Raw genomic sequence first — 25901 nt, forward strand, 5'->3', positions numbered from 1 at the left:
ATGACAGGGAAAACCCTCCAAGGGAAGACTACCAAGTGTGGCCAGAGTGAGGCAACCAACAGCAGTTTAGCAAAGGAAAATGAAAAGTATTAAATATTTTTCATTCTGTTATTGTGCATCTCTTAAAAAAACTGCACTGATTATTACAAAATAAATTATAAAGCTCAGTTTTTTAAAAAAATAAAATGAAATCTGGCTTTAAAAATAAGAAAGAGAAAGAGGATGGTGATAACGACCATATTTACTAGACTTTATGAGATTCTTGTAAAAACTAATTCTATGCTCTAAAGAAATAAAATCTCCGGCATTTAAGCTATTAACAACACTATTCGTGTGAATGTAATTAAGAAGAGTCAGAATAAGGGGCCTGGGAGGCTTTGGGGCTAATGATAAAGTACTGTGACTCTGCTGACCAACGGTTGTAAATTACTGGTGACAGGACACTGGTATTCAGTTAAATGGGTCAAATTCTGTCCAGTACGGGGATGGATTTAAATAACCAAACAGGAAACTATTATATAAATTATTTCCTTTTACACAAACCACCACCAGATGTGGCACTACTCGGAACCCCAAAACAGAGAGGTGAAAGACAAAGGCCTGGGATTTGAAATAAGTTCCTGAGGCTGTTATAAAGACACTTTTTCCTAGAAGCCTGGGAGAGGCAGCTAAGTTTGTGCTTTGACTAGGAAACATCCATTCTGATTCAACCCATTTTGAGGGTATGAAATCCAGGCAGGTCTACCCACTTCCACTGCTATTATTAAAAAAAAAAAAAGGGGGGATTCACAGTGTAATGAGAATGAAAAACAGCGCTTTGGGAATTTTTATCTTTTATCCGCATTTCACCACTATTCTTATTAGTCTCTTGCAGTCACTCCTTAAATGGTCTAACTGTTACCCACAGATATGTCCGTGTAGTCCCAGGACTTACTCCAAGCATCATGATGCCAGTCTAGTTTTCTCATTTATCTCTCAGCAGTGACTGTCTACATTTACAAAGTCACTATCAGCTACAACAAGCAGCTTCTTGAGGACATGTAATCAATATCCTCTCTATTTGGGAGGACGCTGAAGCGTGGATGCACTGACCTAAATCACGTAATTAGGGCACGTCACTAAATGTCAACTTCTGAGATAACATCAACTTTTATCCCTCATTACCCACCAAGTTTGTCTTAACAGTCATTTCCAGACACATCTTACTCTGTAAAACAGTGACAAAATTCCTGACATTAAGAAAAATAAAATTCCAGAATGTTTATGGATGGACACATAATTTGAGGCATGAGCAGAGACTCTTGTTTCTACATCTGTGGTTAGAATGAAAGAAATCTTCTGAAGGTAATCTAGAGGACTCCCATTCACCCACACCTTCCCTGGGCCAATAAATCTCTCACAAAAACATCAATTCCAAGGTCTCAACCCTCATTGTACATGTGAACATGTTCCAGAGATTAAGTGCAACTTTACAGAGTTAACTGTGTTTCTAATCGGCTAATTGGGCAAAGGTTAAAATTTCTACTGAATATGGCACACTTTCATTTCCTTTCCCTAGTTGTTAGTCTTTTGTCTCACGATTGTTGGACAGCTACTGTACACTACTACTTAACGAGAACCCTATAAAACACAGAGAAATACACTGGAGTTAGACAATCTCTTTGGGATTGCGTACAGAGGAGTTTGGGCAGTACATTGAAAATTAAAGGGGGTTGTGGAGAAGAAAGGAGAGGGGACTATTGGCTTTTGGTCCTCTGCTCCAACTTTAGGACCCAACTGTCCATTTATACAAACAGTCTAGACTTGTTATCTTGCCACATCATGTCTCAGAAATATAAGTGGAGGGAAACCAGTTTGGCAAGATAGTAAGGGAACAAGATAATAGGTTTAAATGACGAAATAGGAAATCCGTTCCTGGGTGGTGTTTGGCGGTTTAATGTTGTAAGGGGTGGGAGTGGGGAATATGGGATGGTGGCATGGAACAATTTGCACATTAGGTTCATAAGTGAGCACAGAAGAAGCAGGACTCCGATTCTGGATCAATCTTCCTATGTCAGCTGCCTCATATAGAAATACCAATTTTCATTAGTAATGTGATTTTAAAGACATGTTAAAAAAAAAAATAATGGGAAGTCACAATTACAGAAGAGATTACTACCTTTATTTCCTGCACAAGCCTTTATAGTTTATTGTCTGGTTTTGAGTTAGCTCTTTCCATGATGCAATTTCTATTTCAAAGTGATTACCGTTATAACTATGTATTGTGTTTTTTTGTTTGTTTGTTTGTTCAAAACCCTTTATTAGATTTTGAAGTGTTAAATGGAGCTCAGACAAGAGGTAATGTTTCCTGTCTCTTCTACAGTGTGGTCAGTCAGTAGCTAATGAAGAGTGGAACAAAGGGGTGTTATTGTGCAATAAGAATTGTCTAACAAGAGATTGCTATCAAAGACTGAGGCAGGTTCTAACAAAAAGTTACATAAAACTGTTGCCTTTTTGAGCAAGTAGAATGAAGACTCCCTCAGAGATAGTATCAATTTTTAAAAAGAATTGTCAGTTGGGAAAATCAACTTTTAAAAAATATTTTAACTTTTTTTTGCTCTGCTACATTAATATAAAAAAATACAAGGTTATTGTGAAACCCACATGGTTGTATTAGTTCAACTGAAACAATGAGAATGAAGATTAAAGGTATTAACTCCTAGATTCATAAATATATATAATTATTCAATTACTTCAAAAAATCTCGTTATTTTTAGAACTCACTGTCATACAAAAATATGTCCTGCTCCAAGCATTCATAATTTGTGTGAAATGAGGCTAGAAGAATCTCTGTACCAGCTGTTAGTCCTTCTCTAGAATAAGGATGAAACTAATAAGAAAATGAAGCCCATGGTTTTCTATATTCTTCTTTTCATATATACTCCATTAAGACAGCAGAATTGGAATAGCTTGATGATGTCACTTATGACGTCTGGTGGCAGGAATTTGGACTGAAATAGCAATATGACCCATGTCTCTGTGGTACATTAATATAGATCAAGTGCCCATTCCCTTGTTGGCTTATGAGTTCTTCAGGGTGAGGAGCTTAATCCTTACACATCCTTATAAGCAGTTCTGACACAGAGCCTGACACATAGGGTTCTCAAAAAATGCTATCTGAAAAAAAGAAATTGATTAGCAAGGTCAGAAGTCCTGTCATCCAACGTCTGCATTCTTTGGGAGACTGGTCACCACACCAAGGCCATTTCAACCATTCTACTTTCAGAAAGGCCTGCTTCCGCATGGGTGTACGTTGTTACACCTGACTCTCACATTAGGCTGCATTTCAATTTACAATAAGCACTTGATGAATGAATGCTGCATCCAGAGTGGCAACGGAGCACCATCAACTTAAGTTAGGGATGAAGGGTAAGACGTACCAATGGTGGTACTGTATCGTCTGACTTAGGCTGAAGCTCTATGTCCAGACTGGGGCTCCCAATTTTAAGAAGGAAACAGATGTGGAAATCATAGAGGGAGCAGTGACAAAATACTGTGTTGGTTTAAACATTCTTTTCATTTTGGATTTAAGGAAAAATCATGAGAACCATTTAAAGTATAAAAGACAGTACTATGTTGACTGACATGCAGTATTTATACTTGATTGACCTGTGACTTTACCTATTTTATAAGCTAAAATTACCATTGCAACATGTTTGCTTCCAAAAAAAAAAAACCTGGCTCGCTTAGTTAACGTAGGGTCTGTTGCATGCATCCATCAACTCACCCTACGAAATGCAAATGAACCCAACCACCGTATTTCAGCATTTCCTGAATCACCTGAAGACAGCTGAAATATTTCTTTGGATAATTTTTCTAAGTTGAAATTCCTGGGTGAGAAGTAAAGTGGTGACAATCAATAATTTTGAGCTTCATGTTCATAGCATACAGTTTACTGATTTTTTTCCTATTTCAAGGACAATCAGGATGGACATATAGCATATGTGTGTGTTTACTGGTATATGTTACTATACGTCTTTTGCTAACCAGATAATACGTTACCTTTAAAAAATATAGTTAATCAAGCAAAAAGTGGAAACAATCCAAATATCCATCAACTGACGAATGGGTAAACAAACTGTGACAATATACATAGAAGTAATAAAAAGGAATGCAGTCCTGATACACGCTATGATATGGATGAACCTTGAAACCAAACCAAACTTATTGCCACAGAGTCGATTCCAACTCACAGGGACTCCCATTGGGTTTCTCAGGCTGTAAATCTTTAAGGAAGCAAACTGCCTCATCTTTCTTCTGTGGAGCAGCTGGTGGGTTTGAACCAGCGACTTTCTGGTTAGCACTAAATGCCTTAACCACTAAACCACCAGAACACCTTGAACTTTGAAAGCAACATGCTAAGTTAAAGAAGTGAGAGACAGAGTGTTATTACATATTGTGTAATTCCATTTATGCAAAATGTCCTGAATTGGTAAATCCATAGAAATAAAGATTAGTGGTGGCCAGGGGCTAGGGGTAAGGATAAACAAGGAATGAAAGCTAATAGGTACAGGGTTTCTTTTTGGGGTGATGAAAATGTTCTCAGATTAGATAATGGTGATAATTGTACAACTTTGTGAATATATTAAAAATTACTAAATTATATAGTTTTAAAAGGTGAATTTTATGGTACGTGAATAAATTTTATGGTATCTTAACACATTTTTTAAAATAAAAAATATTGCCAATCATAAAAACAAAGTTCTAGTGGTTTTTAAATAAGTCACTGAACTTTGATGGATTTCAATTTCCTCATCTCTAAAATGAGGAAGGATTGGATGCTCTCTTGAACCCTTCTAGCTTTAAACATTAATCATTGTATTGGGAATATGATAGACTTTCATAGCTTGGGAATTCCTCATAGCTAAGAGCTTTGCCTATTGTCTGAATTATGAAACTGAAGATAAAGATGCCTACCTTCTGTGCCTGGGGAAGGACTGCTTAACTGAGTAACCTTAAGCATGTCATGTAAGATGTCAAAACTCAAGTTTTAGGTGGTTTTTTTTTTTTGAAAGGGAGTAAACACTTCTCTTTAGAAATAAGGAGGAAATCCAGCTCCTTGATAAAACTAAAGATGCCATCAGGAGGAAAAGCAGAAGCAGTGGCAAACCAACCAAATTCAGTTGGCCAGCTCCTAACACTGTCAAAAAAAAGGCTTTATCTGAAATGAAAGTGTCTTCTCACTCAATACTGATACAGTTTTAACTACTCATGATTGCTATTCCATTTCTCCTGAGCGTCACATTATTTCTGTTATACTTTTGTAATCTTTCTGTTGGAGGATGTTCAAACTTTTCAACTGCAAATACTGCTGGCCAACACTCCACAAAGACTTTTACCTGTTCTAAATAAGCACCTGGTGCAAGTAACCAAATAAAAAGTCAGACACCCCACACTGCGGAACCAGTCTGACCGTCAACTGAACAAGACAAAAGACAACTGCAGAGATGCCAAACAAAAAAGTTACAGGTTGTTTCAACTAAAGAATGAAAAAGAAATAAAACCAAAATTGAGATCTATAAATGCATCTAGTGTTTCAACCAATTGCCACTAGCCATCTAATTCAAACCCTGGGCTCATTTGACTATGAAATCCCCAGAGCCAATAATGAGCATCACAGTAAATCATATGAGTAGACAAGGATATGATTTTTGGGCATTGTGAAAACAAAATCCTTGCAGTGTTAATCAACTCTGCCCTTCAGTTAATGGCAACTCTGGTCTTCAAGTCATATCCTACATCAATCTGTTAGGACTTCCTGTTGGCTCTACCTTTAAAAAATATATATAGAACACTGCTAATCACCTTTGCTATTACCATCTACTCCAAGGCACAATTTCCTACTGCTTGAACTGTTGCAATGGCCTTCTAACTGGACTCCTTAATTTCCAACCTTACCCCAATACAATCATTCTCAACAGCAACTAGAGCAATCCTTTTCAAATGGAAGCCCAATTGTGTTACCCCTCTGTTCAGAACCCTCCAGAGATTTTTCATTTCACTCAGAGTAAAAGCCCAAGTTTTGACAACGGCCTACAAGTCCTGTCTGGATCTAGTCTCCCCTTTCCTTTCTGCCCCCATCTCCTATTATTCACTCTGCTCCAGCCACACAGGATTACTTATATGACTTCAAACTCAAGCCCCAGGTCCTCTGCACATGCTGTTCTCTAGTTTTCTGCAGGACTCATTCCTCATCTCCTTTTAAGTCTGCTGAAATGTCACCTTCTCATTGAAGCCTTCTGACTCACTCTCACCCGCCAGTACCTGTTTCAATTTTTTTCACAGTACCTACCTTCTAATACACCATGTCATTTACTTATTTACTCTGTTTATACTCTATCTTCCTTGTTAAAATATAAATTTCATGAGAGCAGGGTTTTGGTCTTTTCATTTATTACTGTATCCCACTACCTAGAAAAGTGCCTGGCCCATGGAAGATGCTCACTAAATGTGTGTAGATTCAGTGCTACAGGAACTCACCGGATTCTCCTAACTCAGTGCTCTGAAGAAACGTACGGCAACGTTCCTTATGCTCCTCCAGGGAACTCCTCTGTTTGTAACTCCTTCCGCAGAACTCACACTTGTAGGGTTTCTCCACTACAAAGAGAGCACAGAGGGTACTCAGTGACCCTCAAGGCTTATAGGACAAGTGGTAGACTGGAGCTCTGTGGAAAATGACCTCTAGGAGAGAGACTGCTGAGAGAAGCCAGAGTATTTAGATAAATTTGAAGGGTATGGTCTACAACTGATTATCCTGTCAGAGTCTTCTAATAAGAGATAGCCTCCTATACCAGAAAAGGATGTAGATTTAGTAATTATCACTTAGTGTAGTGTTTTTGCTCAGGATCAAATCATGTTTCTTTGGGAAAAAGAAAAACTGAGCCCTTTTATTCTTCAAGTGGTCTGTGTGGTATAAGAATGAGAGGAGAAGGGCCTCCTTATTTTGCAGCATCCATCTGGCTGTAAGTGAAGAAAGATGCAGTTGGCAGGACTGTAGTCATTCAGCTAGAAACTGATGGCCTTTTAAGAGCACTGACATACTTGGATAAATTGAGCTCATCCTTGCCAAGTGGCTACAGCAAAGTCTGAGCTAAAAAAATAAAAAGTGAGCTAATTAATTAAGGGTATAATTTGAATGACAGAAATAGGAATAAGTTGCAACAATGATTTATTTCATCTTCATTTCTAAGATGAAGCAAGTTTCTTCAAAAGTTCACCCATAATGTTCAGGTTACTTTTATCATCTCAATACCTTCAAATACTTTATGGCTTGAAATATGTAAGTAGTAACTTTAACTCTCTGGCTCTACTTTAGCTGTGCAGGGCTGGCTTTCCTGATATGTTGACAAAATATACCCTATCACCCTGTCAGAGTTTTAGGGAGTGAGATTTTAATTTTCTAATCTTCTTACACTGCTTAAAACAGACTTTGAGTTTAATGCACTAAAGATTCTTATTATCCAAATTAAAACAAATGCAAGTTTGCTAGGGATAAAAAAATCAAAGTTTCTATATAAATTGGGGTCTTTTGGAATCTGTCTTAAAAATTACTACCATTGGATCTTTAAAAAGGCAATGGAAGGGAGTTATCGCAATTTTTTTTTTTTTGGACTAAACTCAGCCTTAATTAATTAATTTGAACCCTCTCTTTTTATGATCTACCATGGTCGATTACATTGGGGGTGACTTAATTCCTTAGTTTCTGAATACCAGTTACAAGTTTGGGGTTTTTAGTCAAAGCATTATATATATAGACTGACATAAGAAGAAAGCCTTTTATTTTTCTCTGAATTAAAATTTTCTTAGATAATATCAAGAACATGAGGTCCTGAATTTGAATATAAACTCTAATTTTTATAGGAGGGAAATTCTAAATGTTGATAAAAGAAACATTTATTATCTTGCTTGGTCAAAATAAAGAGTGGAAATGTCAAATACAGCTTTTTATGAATTCTTATTGCTGTTCATCTTTTAGAAGCTAAAAATAAACAGGCCAATCAAGAGCAAGGTTAAGTTTGAGAAATTTACCCAGAATGGCCAAAAAGTAACCCCTAAGCAATGACTTACGCCCAGCTGACAGAACTTCTACCAGCCACAAACTGCATATCATTTGGTTTCCAGTCTTTTGAAAGAAAAGTGTTTCTTTTTCAGGAAAATCTTTTAATAAAGTTTACCATAAGAAAATACTAGTGCCTATAATTTACCCTAAAAATTAAAAAGGCATTTTTACAGGGCCAGCTTTTCCTGTCTGAATGTGTTGTTCTCTAGGGGAGCAAGGATGGTAAAGAGATGATCATCCCAATGAGCCAGACGGAGAGCAATTAATGCCTTAATGGAAGTGTAATTAGCCCTAGAGGTCTCTGCTGTTGTAACCCTTCAGAACAAGAATGACAGATTAAAACATCCACGCTTAACTCTTTCTAGCTTCCACATTGGACGCGAGGGACATGCATTTACTAGACACGGGTGCTCATTTCTCTCACTTACCAGAATGTGTCCTAAGATGGCCCGTGAGTGCATCTCTTCTCTGGCATGCGTAGTTGCAGAGGTGACACTTAAAAGGTTTTTCCCCTGTGTGTAGTTTAATGTGGCGGAGGAGGTTACCTTTCTGAGTAAAAGATGCCCCACACTGATTACACTGGAATGGGCGTTCACCTTTAAAAAGGACACAAAGGAGACTTCTGGTCATCAGGCAAGTAGGGAAGCATATGCACAGATTAGATGCCCACAGCAAAAACTCATCTTTCAGACAGTTTCTGTTCATTTGGGGCTCATTTGAGAGCTGTATTTCAAGGCAAACAAGATTTACTTATGGAATCTTCCCTCTAGAGAAGACAAAGCACCCACCTAATAAGGCTATTTTAGGTATTCTCTTGTCATGAAATCAGAGCAAATAAACAGTGTAACTCTAGGAGTACTTTCTAGAGGTAAATTTTTGTATTAGCATTCCTTCTGAATATAATCTGTCTGAAAAAAGAGCCACAGACTCAAGTCCTAAAAGGCATTGAGCGCAAGAACTAGACACGCTTCTTTTTAAAGACTTCATATAAGTCAGATGGACTCTCTCGGGCCCAGTGTGATTGTTGTGCTTGTCTGTATTTCTATATCCTGCCTGTTTACTGTTGAGAGATAAATTCTTTAAAACTGGAAATGAAAACTATATCCTTTCATCTACCAAATTTGAACCCAATAAAGTAGATCTACTTTTATTAAAAGTGTTATGCGGGAGGAACGCACTCCTTAGAACAACCAACCATATGAGATCAAAAGGGCAGAATTTGCCTAAGGATAAAGCTCAGAAGGCAGAAATGCATAGGAAAGAAAGACACAGGGAAATGGTAGCCACAGGGAGGAAGTGGGAAGAGTGCTATTAGATTGTGGGGACTACAATCAGTGTCATAAAACAAAATGTGTATGAACTATTGAATGGAAAATAAATTTGCTCTGTAAACTTTTACCCAAATCACAATAAAAAGTTTTAAAAGAAGTGTTATGCAAAGATATATGAAAGATGCCTAAGAAGCAAATCACTCAATTCAACTCCTACGCATTAATTGAAGAGAAGGCATTTGGCTGACCTAGAACACTGTGCTCTCTACAGTCTTTTTTATTCATAGCATTTGCAATATGTTTGCTAAATGCATGATGAAGCAGGAATAAAAATCACTGGATAAACCGAAATGTAGAAAGGGAGCAGTATCATCAGAATTACAGCAAAAATCAATGGAAGTAATCAAAAGCCTTGAATTTCACCACTTCATTTCTCATCTCAATGGCTGCATTAGGACAGTTTTCAGAAGAATGGAAAAAGAAGACTATTTACCAGTGTGGCTCCGCTTATGAACCATTAAGACATTGAAGCTAATGCAGGATAATCCACACACATCACAGTTCATTTTTCCACTGCTTGGCCTGCTACCATCATAGGAGACAACATGTCTCTCCAACTTAATGTTTTCATAGTCATTATATTCTCTTGAATAGCTGTAAGGAAGTTCAGGCTCTTCTGCACTTCCCATGGGCTCTGGCTTTAAAACATTCTCATCCCTCTCACTGTATTCATCTTTCACTTTCATTGAATCATCTGCAGGGAAGAAAACACAAGAAATGAACAATGATGGTCTTTGGGACTATCAAAGCAGCTCAAAGAGCAGAGGTACACAACTGACAAATACCAAAGCTGGTGTAACATTTTACATCTACAGGATAAGAAAGCACCATTAGGGTATCACTCATTGTTTGAATTCAGAACCACAATTAGAGGAAAACATACATACTCACATACAGAAACAGAGATGACAGTGTTTTAGGCCATCCAGAAAATTAGAGGTAATAAGATTTTTAGCCATAACTGATCAAAGCAACCATGAAAAGCACATTTTGAGCAACTCTTCTCCAGGGAGAGGGGAGAAGATAGGATCTCAGACTTAGTACCTTTTTTGGTGGCTGTAGTTAAAATGCAGGGTGCTGTGCTCTTAGGTTTAAAGAAGAAAATAAATACTGTTTTAATCCTTCAAATGCATCCAGTTGAAACCATTAAGATTGAGATTTGAATAGCTAACATGGTTTTTCTGATTTTAAGCCATGCTTTGCCTCTTCCCCTTCCATGTATGTGAACTGCTAAAGCATAGCATGTCTTATCTGACTATCTCTCTTGGAACTGATAAAGACACACTGACTGTAGAGGAAGCCATCGTACTAGTGAAATACTCTTGAGAAAGATAAAAGGAGAAGTTAATTCTTTAACATAACCTTCTAAGGAGCCATTTTCATTGACACAGGTAAGTGGAGCTCAACTTAAGTATAGAGGGAAGGGTACCTATACCCAACCAAAAAATAAAATAAAATAAAATAAAAACCAGTTGCTCTCAAGTTGACTGTGAATCATGGCAACCCCACACACGCAGAGTGGAACTGTACTCCATAGGAGCTTTAAGGTTGTGACCTCTTGGAAGCAGGTCACCAGGCCTTTCTTCTGAGACACCTCTCAGAAGGTTTGAACCACCAACATTTCAGCTGAGCACTTAACCATTTGCATCACCCAGGAAGTAAACTCAAGACCCTAACATCGTAGAACTGGATGGAAGAGGAGCCCAAGTGAGTTGGCTGATCAGGTACTATCTTAAAAAGACCCGCAACACTCTTAAGCTGAAGAATACAAGAAATGAAGGAGGCAAATTTGTGTTCTGGTACTAGCAAAACCTAAAAATATGCCCAACGTAGTAATAATAAGCATTCGTAAGGGATTTTTCATATACAGATAGGCCCCAACTTAAGACAGGGTTCCATTCTGACAACTCTGTTTTAACCAAGTTCTGATGTAAGTCAGGGAGCTCTGGTGGTGTAGTGCCTAAGGTATCGGACTGCTAACCAGAAGGCTGGTGAGTCAAACCCACCAGTCACTCCAAGGAAGGAAGCCTGGGCAATTTACTTCTGCAGAGATACTACCTTGGAAACCCAAGAAAGGGTCATTATAAGTCGGAACTGACTCGACGGCAGTGAGTTTGGTTTTGGAGTCCGACATAAGTCAAATACCTTGGTTCTTTTTTTTAGTTTTCATTATTACTGCCTTTTATTATCAGTAGATGTAAATCTTATCTTTGTCTTTAGGGGTTGGCATGAGAATGAAAACACCAGCAAATTACGTACTACAGCACTGTATATAGTACATATTACTAACAATAAGATGTAAAAAAACAAAAAACGTCATCATAAGTGTGATTGGTTGTTAACTTGAATATGTCGTAAGTTGGGGAGTACGCGTATAAAATATGCTGTATAAAATGCTTTTTCAAATAAAGGTTCCTAGAAATTGGCAGTTGTACTTCCCTGTGAGGAATCACAAATCAATGGACTTTTCAGACTGGAAGGGAATTTAGAGATCATATAAACCAACTCTCTCATATTTCAGACTGAAAAATCCAGGAGCAGAATTGTTTTAGGTGATTTACCCAAGGCAACACAGATGTGTGATTAGAACGTGAATGTGACACTAAACTGTCAATTATTTGAATTTGACCTCACACACTAGACATACAAAGTCAAAGTGGCTTCTTATAACTATATTCCACACCCTCTCACCAATACCATAGACGTTAAAACCAAAACAGTGAAGAAAGGATGTTTTAAAAAACTACATCCCTTCCAAAGAACATCAGAAAGTGCTGCTCCTGTTGCCACACAGGAGGAAGTACAACTGCAGCTGTGCCTGGCTTGCTACCTTCAACCCAAGTTTCAATTTTCACTTCTATCAAGCTTACCTTTCATCTATATTAACTGTGTTTGCTTATTAGAGCAAGACAGGAGCATAACCACCAACAGAGAAGCCTTGCTGCAACACTGTTCCACTGCTTCTCACCACAGTTCATGGTTCATAACCTTCACTCTTTGACTAGCAGAGATGCAGGGCTATAGGATACATTCAAATCGCTTCACATGTGTCTATCCTATGTGTTTGGGTTATATATGAACTGATATCCATTTCCTACATGGGAAGAGGTCTGGTATCTGCTTTCTGTGAGCAGGTCTTTGCAGGTTTTCAGATGGGATTTGTTTACTTGGGTGGTTTTTGTTTTCTTTTCTTTTTTTTTTTTTTAAAGAAGGATGCACCTGACACTTGTACCTTCTCCCTTCCTCCATCTCTCCAGCTGTGGGTGATATCCCACCAAAGCTTGAGTGCTCTTCGGTTTGCATGTAGGCGTTTAAAAGAACCTCAACGGAAAACTTCAGCTACTGAAAACAAAAAAACAGCAGATAGAAAGGGCCAGCAGAAAAGGATCCTTTTTATTTTGGTTAGAAAATGTTAAATATGAACAAACTCCAGTCACTCCATGGACAGGGAACATTAAAATAAACCACTAAGATCAGTGTGTTGACTCTTTCTGAAAACTAGGACTCATTACCACTCTAGGTTGGTTCAACAGCAGATCCTGGTGTTGGTCCTTTAGGACGCTGTAGAGCTATTGAGCAAGGCAGAGAGTATCCAAGACCCAGAGCTCTAAGGGAACATAAGAGTTGGACAGGGAAGTAGTGAGGACATGAATTCCTTGGATTCAATGGGTCAAAACTGTTCCTGGTATAGTTGCTGGTTTGCCATTGGAGTCTTACTGCTTTTAAGTAAAAGATCTCAATAACCTCCCTGCATGGTCTGGGGATCAGCAATTCATTACGGTTTTGGGGAAAGACCATGTGAAGGTAAAGAGAGTTGAATATTGGATTAAATGGTATGAGTTAGACTGCCAAGCAATTAGCAAGTGTAGCACCTAGCCTCCAAAACAACCAGGAAAGATACTGGTCTGTTCTAATGAGATTAGGTGTCTTGAGGGAGGGGAAGATTTATTGGAGTAGAGAAAAGGGGAGCATTCTACTCAGGACCCTTAGAAAATACTAATAAACCTATCTATAATCAAACCTGTCATCTCTGAACCCAAACTTGTTTCTAATTTATGACCTCTTTATATTTACAAATGGCATCTTCCTTCTTCCATTTTCCAAGACTTGAAACTGTAGTAGTATTCCTTCTCTCTCAATCTCCATATCAAGTTAGTCTCCAAGATCTACTGAGTCTGTGCCCTCAGGCACTCTAGATGCCAACTCGTCTTTTCCATTCCCTTTGCAATTTAGTTTAGCCCTTCTCCGTCTCACCTAACCTCATCTCTCAACATTCCTTTCTAGAGGACTTACTACAAAGGTAATTTATGCACTGCCTCCATATCCTCAAAACTGGCTCAAAATTCCCTGTCTCATAATCCACTGAGTCTGCTCTCCTGAAGATCACTAATAATCTCCTGATTTCTAAACTCAATGCCATTTTGTATGCCATTCTTCACAACTTCTCTGTAGCCCTTGATGCTACTGACCATCCTTGATTCTTCTATACTTACCTCTTGAATGAAACCGTATTCCTTTCCTTACCTTTTTGACAGCTTCTTTATAGATTCTTCTCCTCCCTTTGCTGCCTCCTAAATCCTGTCCTTGACTTTTTAATTCCTTTTACATCCCCTTGCTTATGGCACTTTCATCCCTCGTAAGGTTTACTAGCATCCTATATGAACAATCCTCAAATATGTATCTACAGGCATACTCTCTCTCCTTCAGTTCTCTATTCCCAAAGTCCTCTTTCTAAAGATTCCTAGTAATCTTCCTAGTCACTCAGGTTAGAATTTTTACAGTCATCTTTCCTTCCTCTTGTTTGCATTCCATATCCAGTCACCCTTTGCACCTCTGCACCTCCTCTCCAATCTGTTTCTCCTCCACACCATTTTACATGCCCATTAGCCTAGTTCTCAGACCCTCAGTACCTCTCTCATGATATCTACTGTGGTAGCCTCCACATAGTTCTGTCTGCTTTCCAGCTCATCCTGTCCACTACCACCAGATTTCTCTTCCTACACTACTCTGTTCATAATATGGCCCTGTCAAAATTCTTAATGTTCTCTGCTGCCTACAAAATAATGCCCAAACTCAGAAACAAAGAATTTAAAAGGCCTTTCATGATCTGGCACCAACTTATCTTTGTAATGTTGATTTTCATTTCTTCTAAGTATTCTGTGCTTTTGTTAACGTTATTTCCACTGCCTAAAAGGTCTTTCCCTACCATTGCCACAGGTTCAAATCCTACACGTTTTTTAAGGCCAGACTAATATGCTATTTACTCCCTATTATTCCTTCTCTAATTTCCCCAGCTAGAAAATAACCTGTTCCTTCTTTCTCTGAGTTATTATTTATAAATTCATCTCTCCCCTACTGACCTATAAGCTGCCTATTGTTTAAATTTTGCATCCCCTATAACCAGGGCTTCAAACTGGTTCATTCCAGTTTGACCACCTGCTGACAATGTGCATTTCTACCCCAAATATAGTGAATCAGAATCTACATTTTTAACAAAGTCGCCAGGTCATTCTTAAATATACGTTGAATGAACTGGTTTGAAGCCTTGCTTACAACACTTTAACCTGTATCTGTAAGATCAGAGATTATATGGTTTTAAAATAGAAAATTTTGAGGTTCCACCAGAGATCTACTAATCTGGGATAGGGACTGGACAGATGCATTGGAAAAACATGCTCTCCATGTAATCTTATGCACAATGGAGCTTGAGAACTGCTGTTTTAGAGTTTGGCACAGCACACCCTATTTAGTGCATGAATGTGGTACTGTACTAGCCTCTTACCTGGCCCACAGTGTACGTGACATCTATTTTACGTTACATCCTCCCATGACATTAATCATCCTATAGCACCAAAACCTTTGTTCAGAAACTTTCAAAAATTCCATTTTGCTTACAGAATAAAATCCAAATTCCTTCATGAGGCATTCAAGAGCCATCTAGAACCTGCCTGAAGTCTACTGCATCACCTCATTTCTCAACTCTTGTTAGCTGTCATCGAATCGGCTCATGGCAATTCAGAGTAGAACTGCTCCATAGGGTTTTCAAGGTTGTGATCTTTCGGGAGCAAATCACCAGGCTTGTCTTTTGAGATGCCTCTGTGAAGGTGAACTGCCAACCTTTCAGCTAGCAGTTGAGTGCTTAAATGTTTGTGCCACCCAGGGACATCTCGTTTCTCACTACGTCTCCTAGCATTCATCTTTCTTTCCAAACTAGAACCTTGCTACTCAAAGTGAGGTCCTCCAATCAATAGTACCAGCATTCTCTGGGAGCTTGTTAGAAATGCAGACTCTCAGGCCTCACTCCAGACCTACAGGGTCAGAAACTTCAGTTTAACAAGGTCCTCAAGGATTCTTATACATACGAAAGTTTGAAAATGACAGCAGCAATCTGAAGTACCATAGTTCTCCAAGTCTCTTTCCCACATCTAAAATGCCCTTCCCTCACATCAAGTTATAGCCAAACTTTCAGATGTAGTTTATGCCACTTCTTTCACGCAATCTTCCTTGACACTCTGAACTAGAAAAAATGTCTTGTGTTTCTGTGCTCGCATACACCTCTCATTCTGCTTTACATTTAACATTACTGTAATTACTCCCTATAGGTCCACCTTTATATGGAAAGTATGTTCATAAAATGTTACATGTAAAATCAATCATATTGTCCCATGGAACGTATAATTTACATTATACGTTCAGAGACGTTTCTCTTCATTTTTGGTTGATTTTCAGTTGCCAGCAACTGGCAGCACCTCAACAACTTAATAAAGGCAGAAAGTCATAAGGATTTGGCAACAAACACTTGAGTATACTTGAGGAACTGCCTCAGAGTATCCTGAAGTCTTTTGTAAAGCAAATAAACTTTTTGTAATGTGGATAATCCCTCATTTTGGTTTTGTAAATTCCAATATTCCCAGAATATGTATCAGGTTTCTTAGAGGCATAACTTAAATTGACACTTAAAAGACTATCAAGAATTTTCACAGGTTCCAGCAATATTTTTGTATTTTAAGCCAGGTGATGGGTCTATTGATACTTGTTTTATTATTCTTCTTTAAACTCTCTACGCAGTTATATTTGTCTTTTTGTATATATGGTATTTCCTAATAAAAATGTCAAAAGCCTTTTTGAGTAAATTTTTTATAACTGAACTTGTGAAGAAAATAATATTTCAAATCACAAACTGCTGATAAAGGTAATTGCTATACATTCCCAGAGTGGGGGGAAAAGATGTCTAAATTGAATCTAACCCATAGAAAATTAGATTAATTAAACTTCTTTCTAAAGGAACTGCTCTGGGGTACAATTGCTCCCATCTTTGTCTATGTTTTGGAGGCCTCTTAGGAAGATGACACACACTGACACACTCTCTCTCTCTCTCTCTCTCTCTCTCACACACACACACACACACACACACACACACCCGAGAGAGAATTTTGTAGGCTAAACAGAACAAAGGCTTGGCTCACTGGGGCTGATGCACATGGTTTCATTTCCTGGGGTGATGGTTATCACATGAAAGGCTTGTACTCCAGAGTAGACATTTTTGGTTTCACCTAAGACACTGCAAAAACAATGGGCCCTGGAAAGGATCCAACATCTAAATCCTTCAGGGGCAATAGCAGTCTCAGCCAACTGTGCCTCAGTTTGTTTTTACAGGCACATAAAATGCACGGTTGGAGAGAATAACCTATCAACGATGGCAAACAGAACTGACAACTTGGGCGTCTTGGATGGCATGCTGTTACTAAGACTTTCCCAATGTAAAAAGGGATTCTGAATTTCTACCCTGAACTCCAAGATCGCAGAATCCAACTCAAAGAAGGGCAAAGTTTGAAGTAATAGTCTCAAGTCTGCCAGGGACATTGTGAGAAGGGACAAAACCAGACAGAGACTGTTAAGCAGGGAAGACACAAAAGGGTGATGTTGTTCAAGTGTTTTACAAGGATCGGGGGTCATAACCATGAAATCCTCAGCACATGCAAAAGTCAACTGGATAACAAAGAAGCTTAATCATCTTAATGTGGCATTTTAATGATGCTACTGATTTGCTATGCCAATTCAGAGATAATGAGGCCCTAATGCTACAGATGTTCAGCCAGGCTAAAAGAAAGGGGGGTGGGTTTTCTAGCATGCCATTTTCTAACTATCCAATTAAACAAATTGTGAAAGCATCTAAATAGTTTACCAGGTTTTGACAGCTGTTAATAGGATTTAGAAGCTTGAAGCACTAAAGAGCAAAATGGGAGATATATGTATTGTAGGTATTTAGTCTTCAGAGTTTGTTGCTATCATCTAATCTAGCACAAACAGATTAACTAGAACAGTTTTCCTTATAAAGCTATTGCCTGTACTCCTTTCCCACAATGACCCCTTTGTATTTGGAACAAGAACACTGAAATTAGGGGTCATTTTCATTTTCTAATCTACATTTTTATGCATAAAGTGAGGAAAGAGTACAACCAATGATATTTTGAGAACTAAAGAATAGGAAGTTTTAGTATTTGCTAAGCAGTAAAATCATAAAGCCTCAATGTAAACTAAACTTTGGGTCATCGATTTATAGGATCCAACATTTTCTTTTTTTTCCCCTTTCTCTTCTTTTAAAATTTATAATTAAATTTTAAAATGCCTGTTTTAAGATTGGGAGGAAACTTGGAAAAGGTGAATCAGACCAGAAACAAGAAATAAAAAATATTAATATCGCAACAGCCCATGTCAGGGTACCCAATAAGCAAGGTAAGCACAGGCTTACTTGTGCTTCCTTACTAATCTGCACTGAACAACTAACTTCATACTTTTTCACCACATCAAAGATTCTGCTTCTAGGTATGGCTGGCATCTCTCTCCCAACCTTACAGCACCTTCTTACAGTATCAAAGCCTCTTTTTAAATTTATAATTGCTGACAGGAATGGAGTACCCAGTAAGGAAGGTGGTGAAAACATGTAAAACTGTTCATTATAGATTAGTGAGTAAGAACACAAGTATGCCCATGCTTACCTTGCTTATGGGGTAGGTAATCCAGTTCTGTCAACAGCAGCGATATAAGAGATAGCAGGTTTGAATACTATTCAGTTTGCTTAAGTGTCTACTGAAGCATATTCTTATCAGACTTCTAAATTTGTCTTTAAAGAATCTATACTGGTAATTAGTAAATCATGTCACTTCATATTTAAGAGTATTAGCTGAAAACATGAAGAACACTACAGCTGAAAAGAAACCAATCTCAATTTTACTAATGACATTAATCTTTATCTTATTATCTGGCCATGAAATAGCTCATTCACTGGCATAGTAATAAATATAACTTTGTTTAATAATTTCAGTGCAATTCACTGCTTCCCCATTAGAACAAGACAAGATTTACTCCTCTGAACAACAGAAGTACACTAGGCATCAGCAGAGAGGTCACCCAACTCAGCTGGTAAGCTCTTCAGCTGTCAAGGGCCCACTTTCAATTCTTTATCTAGAGTTGCTATGAGGACTGAAGGACAAGACGTGTGAAAGTTGTTTTTAAACTGTAAAACTGTTCACAAATATAAAGTATCATTTCATTTCTGTCCATTGTAACTATTAACTTTTACTGTTGATTATTTTTATTTTTGTATTGTATTATCTTGCATTTATACGTCTGAGAAATAACAGTATCTACCAAGGAATAATGAATTAAAATATTTTAAAGAGGCTGAGATTTTACATCTTTTGAAATATACTAAAGTATGCCCTTGTAGAAATTCAATTTCTAAATGCAGAAGAAAAAAAACATGCTTTTCATTCATAATCCCCTCGCATAGAATAGTTATTCTATCTTCTCTTTCAACAGAATTTAACACCCCTCCAAAATTTTTTTTAAACATCTCAAAGTATGATTCTTGGAAAACTTCAAAATTATCCAAATACAATTAAATTGGCTAATGATATTCTGACTGTTGCAATACCAATACCAAACTCAAGATCCCATGTAAGAGCAGGAGAGTCTCTTCAATATCTAGAGCATGAGTAGTTCTTGAGGAGTCCTGGTGGCACAGCAGTTGGGCACTTGGTAGCTAACTGAAAGGGTGGCAATTTGAAACCACTAGCTACTCTATGAGAGAAAGATGTAATAGTCTGCTTTTGTAAAGATTACAATCTTGGAAACCCTACGGGGTCGTTTTTGTCTGTTCTATAGGGTTTCTTTTCCTTAGGGTGGTTTGTGTATATGGTATGTGTGGTGGTATATGACAGTTAACATTCCCATAAAGACAAGGAGTATCTTCAAGGCAGGGCCAGCCAGATTTCATTAATATTTGTGTCCCCAGAATCTGTCAGAGAACCCAGTTACCAAGATATTAAACGATGAATGAACAAACTTCTTGAGTAGCCTAAACCAATTTAGTGATAATGACCAGGTAGGGCAAGGAAAACAAAGAAATAAGTCAGTTTGCCACAGTATTCCCTAACTTGTCCATAACATTCTGAAGCTGACCTGTAGTATGTAGAGTTTCTCCTCATGATACATAAGTGAAAGCCCAAGGCCCACAGTGATGACCAATTCTCCAGTTAACTTCTTCGCACACTGCAGTCTGGTTTCTGCTCTTCCTATTCCACTACTTTGGAAAAGGATGCAACTGGCCATGATTGTTTCTTGAAACTCTTCCCTTACCATCTATTCTCTCCCAGTTCTGTCCTATCTCATTCATTTCTTTATTTCTTCTGTATACTCCTTTTTGTCTGTCTTCTAGACATGAATGATCTCCAAGGTCTTATTTCTTTAAACTGTTGTCTTTTCCCTTTACACACTCTCCTGATCCAATTTTCTGTTGCTAGTGACTTTCAAATCTGTACCTCTAGCTACACCTCCCTGCTAAGCCCCAGGTAGACACTTCCAATCATTTCCTGGATTTCTTAATACAGGAAGTCCTTGGGTTATGAAGTCCAACCTAAGACTTGCGGACAATTCCTACTTGCCCTTTCCTCAAAAAAACCCAAACTCACTGCCATCAAGTTGTTTCCAACTCATAGCGACCCTCACTGGGTTTCCGAGGCTGTAAATCTTTACTGCAGTAGATAGCCCCTGGTGAAGCAGCTGGTAGGTTTGTACCACTGACCTTCCAGTTAGCAGTCAAGTGCCTTATCCACTACGGCACCAGAGCTCCACTTGCCCTTTAATGTTATATATTTGCCCTCAGTTTGAAACACATGAACCAATCCCTACTTGCAACGAATTCTTCATAACAATTACCTTCACTTGCTGCACCTGCAGCTTTTAAATCACTGAAAAGGTTTTGAACCTTTTCTTACACTAACAAAAATCAAATCCATTGCTATCGAGTCAATTCTGACTCATAATCAGCTTATAGGACAGATCAGAACTGCCCCATAGGGGTTCCAAGGCTATAAATCTTTAAGGCAGCAGACTGCTTCATCCTCCTCCTGAGGAGCAGGTAGTGGTTTGAATGATCAACCTTTTGGGTAGCAGCTGAATGCTAACTACTCTGCCACCAGAGTTCCTTTCTTGTACTAAAATAAGACTAAATAAGAACTGTATACATCTCATCTGACTTACCTATAAATTCTTAAAGATAAAGTTAGGAACAGCTCTTGTTAGTAACCCAGGGACTACATTACATGTACTTATTTCACAGTCAACAAGTAGAAAACTAGCTCATTATCTCTCCCCTTTGGTCTTCCTTTTCAAATCTACTCCTCCCATAGTATTCCCTGTTTCCCTCCCACCATATGGTGGCTGCTTGATATAATGTCTGTAAATTATTCTGCTTGTACTCTCGACATTTAGCACTATGCTTGACACACAGTTGAGTGACTGCTTACCAAATGGATGGAAAAAAGGAAAGAAGGAAGGAAGAAGTGCATGGACATTCTGCTCTTAGCTTCTATTACAAAATTAGGGTTAAAGGTGTTTTAAAAAATCACACCAGGTTGCAATTTTGCTGAAGGCTAACACACTATGCCAGAGCAGAGGTATTTCTAATTTAGGGTATCCCAACCAGATCCGGGGAGCTCTGGTAGCATAGTGGCTAAGACACTTGCCTGCTAACCAGACGGCTGGCAGTTCAAACCCACCAGCCACTCCTCGGAAGGAAGGTTGGGCAATCCTACTTCCGTAGTGATACTGCCTCGGAAACCCAAGGAGGGGTCGCTATGAGTCGGGTTTGACTCGACGGCACATAACAACAACAACAACCAGATCCAAAGGGTATAAAACATTCTTGGAGGAGAGGGAAATGAGTGTAAAGATTAAAAGAATTAGAAGATTCTTGTTCTTTTTAACATAAAATTAATTAAAATAAATTATGTACAATAATGGAATTAGAGCACTGAAAAATATGGAAGAAACACAGCACTGATTTCTCCTAGGGGAATGTACAACATAAGCACACAAAGGAATAAACTATCTTGTCACTGGAACATGCTCACCACTGGCCGCTTAACACTGCCCAGTAACACACTTGATGGCTGCAAGCAAAGATGCACCCTAGCTCTATCAGAAACTGTGAAGGGAATATTGTCTGGCAGAATAAAACTAGAATGGAACCTAGCTAACAAAATGGAATATATACCCCTGCTATTTCAAAAGGCCGGAAGGAAGGTTGGGCTATCCTACTTCCGTAGTGATACCACCTCGGAAATCCAAGGAGGGGTCGCTATGAGTCAGGGCCGACTCGACGGCATATCACAACAACAACAATTTCAAAAGGCAACTTTTAATGATCATGAATAGAGAGGTTTCTTCCAAAACAGCTATTCAAACAGCATCAGAACGGACACTGATACTTACAGGGAAAGGACAATATGCCCTTTCTTATTTGCCCTATGAAAACAGACTTGAATGCCTTAAGGAAAAAATAAAAATTCTGATAAAAGATCATGGACTTTGGAGTGAGACAGTATCTAGATGGAAGCTGTACTAACTAGCTGTGTGATCTCTGCGAATCACTTGACTTCTCTGAGTTTTCTCATTTGTGCAATAGTGATAATGTCTGCATCTAACAAGGTTGTTATTATAGTAATGAAATCATGCAAAATGATGCATAGAGAGGCCTAGCATAGTGGTCAATTTAATAACCTCTATGACCTCGAGTTAGCAGGTTACTTAAATATGACTCCAAAAGCATAATCCATAAATAAAAATATTGATAAAGTATACTTCATCAAGATTTAAAGCATTTGTGTTTCAAAAGAAAATGAAAAGATAAGACATAGCCTGAGAAAATATTTGCAAATTATGTATCTGATAAAGGACTTGTGTCCAGAATATGTAAAGAATTTTCCCATTCCAAAACTTACTACAAAGCAAGATCATCAATGCAATGTGGTACTGGCTAAAGAAGACACATAGATCATTAAAATGGAACTGAAGGTCAAGAAAGAAAACCTTATAATTATCGTCAGCTGATTTTGACAAGTAGCCCTGGTGGCACAGTGTTCAAAGCATTTAGCTGCTAAGTAAAAAGTTGGCGGTTCAAACCCACCAGCTGTTCTGTGGGAAAAAGATGTAGCAGTCTGCTTCTGTAAAGATTTACAGCCTTGGAAACCCTGTAGGACAGTTTTACTCTGTTCTACAGGTCACTATGAGTTAGAATCGATTTGATGGCAGTGAGTTGTGGGCTGATTTTGACAAAGGTGTCAAGACAATTTAGTAGGGAAAAGGATAGTCTTTTCAACAAATAGTGCTGGGACAACTGAACAGTCACATAGCAAAAGATGAATTTAGATCTTTATCTAAATTATCTCACCCCAATCATAAAAAATAACTTAAAATAGATGATAAACCTAAATGTAAGAGGTAAACCTCTAAAACTCAGGATAAAACATAGGAGAACCTCTTCATGACGTTGGGCTAGATAGATTTCTTAGATATGACACCAAAAGCATAAGTCTTAATGAAAATAGCTTATAACTCAATAATAAGACAAATAACCCAATTAAAAATGGGTCAAATATCTGAATTGATATTTCACCAAAGAGCCTATACAAATAGCCAATAAGCAAATGAAAAGATGACCAGCAGTATCAGTCATTAAAAACAAACAAACAAACTCACTGCCATCGAATCGTATCCGACTCATAGAGACCCCTCCGTGGGTTTCTGAGGTGGTATCAATACAGAAGTAGATTGCCCAACCTTCCTTCTGAGGAGTGGCCAGTAGGTTTGAACTGCCAGCCTTCTGGTTAGCAGTCAAATGTCTTAGGCACTACACCACCAGTGCTCCCAAAACCAAACTCACTGCCATTGAGTTGGCCCCCACTGGGTTTCCAAAGCAGTAAATCTTTATGGAAATAGATTGCCCAGTCTTCCTTCCACAGAGTGGCTGGTGGGTTTGAATCGCCAACCTTCTGTTTAGCAGTCAAATGCCTTAGGCACTAGGCCACCAGAGCCACAAGGAGATACCACTTCACACCCACTGGAATGGCTATAATCAAAACGTAACGAATGTTGGTGAGGTCTCAAAGAAAATGGAACCCTCCTACATTGCTAGTGGAAATGTTACATGGTACAATCACCTTGGAAAACAGTTTGACAGTGTGGTAGGCAGCCTTCTAAAGTGGTTCCCAATAAGCTCTGCCTCCTAGTAGTATCGCCCTTGTAAACTCTCTTCCCTTTGAGTGCAGGCTGGACCTAAGTGATTTGCTTCTAATAACAGAACATGGCAAAAGTGATGGGAGGTCACTTTTATGATTAGGTTATAAAAGACTGTGACTTTCATCTTGTTTGAACTCTCTCTCTCTAGTGATTTTTGCGTGCCTCTCTGACGAAGCAAGCTAAAGGGGCCCAGGTAGCAGGAAACTGAAGGTGGTTTCTGGTCAGTCTCCAGGGAGGAAATGAGGGCCTCAGTCCAACAACCCTCAAGGGATTGAATCCTGATAACCACATGAGGGAGTTTGGAAGCTGACCCTTCCGTAGTCAAGCCTTCGGATGAGACCAAGACCTTGTTTTTAGCCTAGTGAGAAACCCTGAAGCAGAAGACCCAGAGAAGCTGGGCCCACAGTCCTGAGATAATAAATGTGTTGTTTTTAGGCCACTAAGGTTTGGGATAATTTGTCATGCTGCAAGATAACTAACAAAACTAATACAAAGTTAAATATCAATTTACCACGCAACCCAACATGTCCATACATAGTAGCATTATTCATAAGAGCCAAAAAATAGAAACAATACAAATGTCCAACAATTAGTGAACTGATAAAATGTAATATACCAATATAATGGAGTACTATTCAGAAATAAAAAGGAACAAACTACTGATACATAGAAAAACATGGATGAACCTCAAAAAAGTTATGCTAAGTGAAGAAGTCAGAAGCAAACGATACACACGTATTATTCCATCTATATGAGACCAGCTGCTCCTCGGAAGGAAGACAGGGCAATCTACTTCTGTAGTGATACTGCCTCGGAAACCCAAAGAGGGGTCGCTATGAGTCGGATCTGACTCGAGGGCACATAACAACAACAACAACAAATTGTGCCCAACTTTTGGTAGATGGGAAGAATGGCCATGAGCCTAGACTGACTTTAAGGAAGTTAATAAAGAGCCTTTCCTATTTTCTCTAGTGCTGCTATGAACTTCTTTGTAGGGTAACAAGGGAGAACAAAGGCATGGTTAGGATTTCTGCTTCTGTAGACGCAGGTGCAGAAAAGGCTGGTTCTAACAAATTTTGTCAGTGTCTTTAATGCCACCAGACTGACTAATATAGTGACATATTTAATAGGATCCCAATTTTACTTATGGTATTCAGTTGACATAATTAACAAATCTATTAAGGGTAAGGTCACAAATTATTTTTAATTATTAAACAATGGGCCTCCATATGTTACTGTTTAGATAGCATCACCCACTGCAGAATATAGTTTTCAAGACTGTCATTCCTGCAACCTCAAATCTAGATCCAAAATTGCAGTCAGTTAAACCAGGCAGCTGAATGAGAAAACATCTGGAGCTACCAGTCAGAATGAGAAAGGTCACATGTTAAACCCAGATAATCTTGTTTATTGGTGTTTGAAGGTTATACACCAAGGGCTGGATTACCAGGGTCCTCTGTTAGTACAGCTCTGACATCTTCATTCATCTGCTGTGTATGTGACACTTTAAAATCCAAATCATTAAAAGTCCTGCATTGATAGTCACTTCCAAGTAAAATTTTCTGAATTTTAAGCCTGAATATTCTGTCAATCTATTGCTAGACTGCTGATTAGAGGTTGGAATAAACCACATAACAGAACTGTCAGGGGTTAGGTGTTGTCTATTCTTTTTTCAACTGTTTTCCAAATACCCATCTAGCCTTTTTCTATGGATGAAGCTTCAACAACTTTCCCCATCAGTGTTGAGAGAAAGGAAAGGCCTTTGAATCAGCAAGAAATCCAGTTAAAAGATTGCCTGAAGACAAGGAGTTCAGGTGGGTGATAAAAAATGGAGGATTACATCTAGTGATTTTCCAAAATTAATACATATTATTTATAGATACAAACAG

The 25901-nt window shown here is 38.4% G+C and overlaps 1 protein-coding gene across 1 annotated transcript in view; it reads right to left on the reverse strand.

The window, feature by feature from the left end:
* Positions 1–25901, reverse strand: part of IKZF3 (IKAROS family zinc finger 3) — an 84104-nt gene that overhangs the window by 14960 nt on the left and 43243 nt on the right. The window contains exons 6-8 of the mRNA XM_042781106.1: positions 9863–10123; positions 8527–8694; positions 6520–6636 (exon numbers count right to left, since the gene is read on the reverse strand). Coding sequence (XP_042637040.1) covers positions 6520–6636; positions 8527–8694; positions 9863–10123 — 546 coding nt within the window. The remainder of the gene's footprint in view (positions 1–6519; positions 6637–8526; positions 8695–9862; positions 10124–25901) is intronic.

Source organism: Orycteropus afer, unplaced genomic scaffold, assembly GCF_000298275.1.
Source record: "Orycteropus afer afer isolate SDZICR_OR568_19922 unplaced genomic scaffold, OryAfe1.0 scaffold00085, whole genome shotgun sequence".
NCBI classification, from domain to species: Eukaryota; Metazoa; Chordata; class Mammalia; order Tubulidentata; family Orycteropodidae; genus Orycteropus; species Orycteropus afer.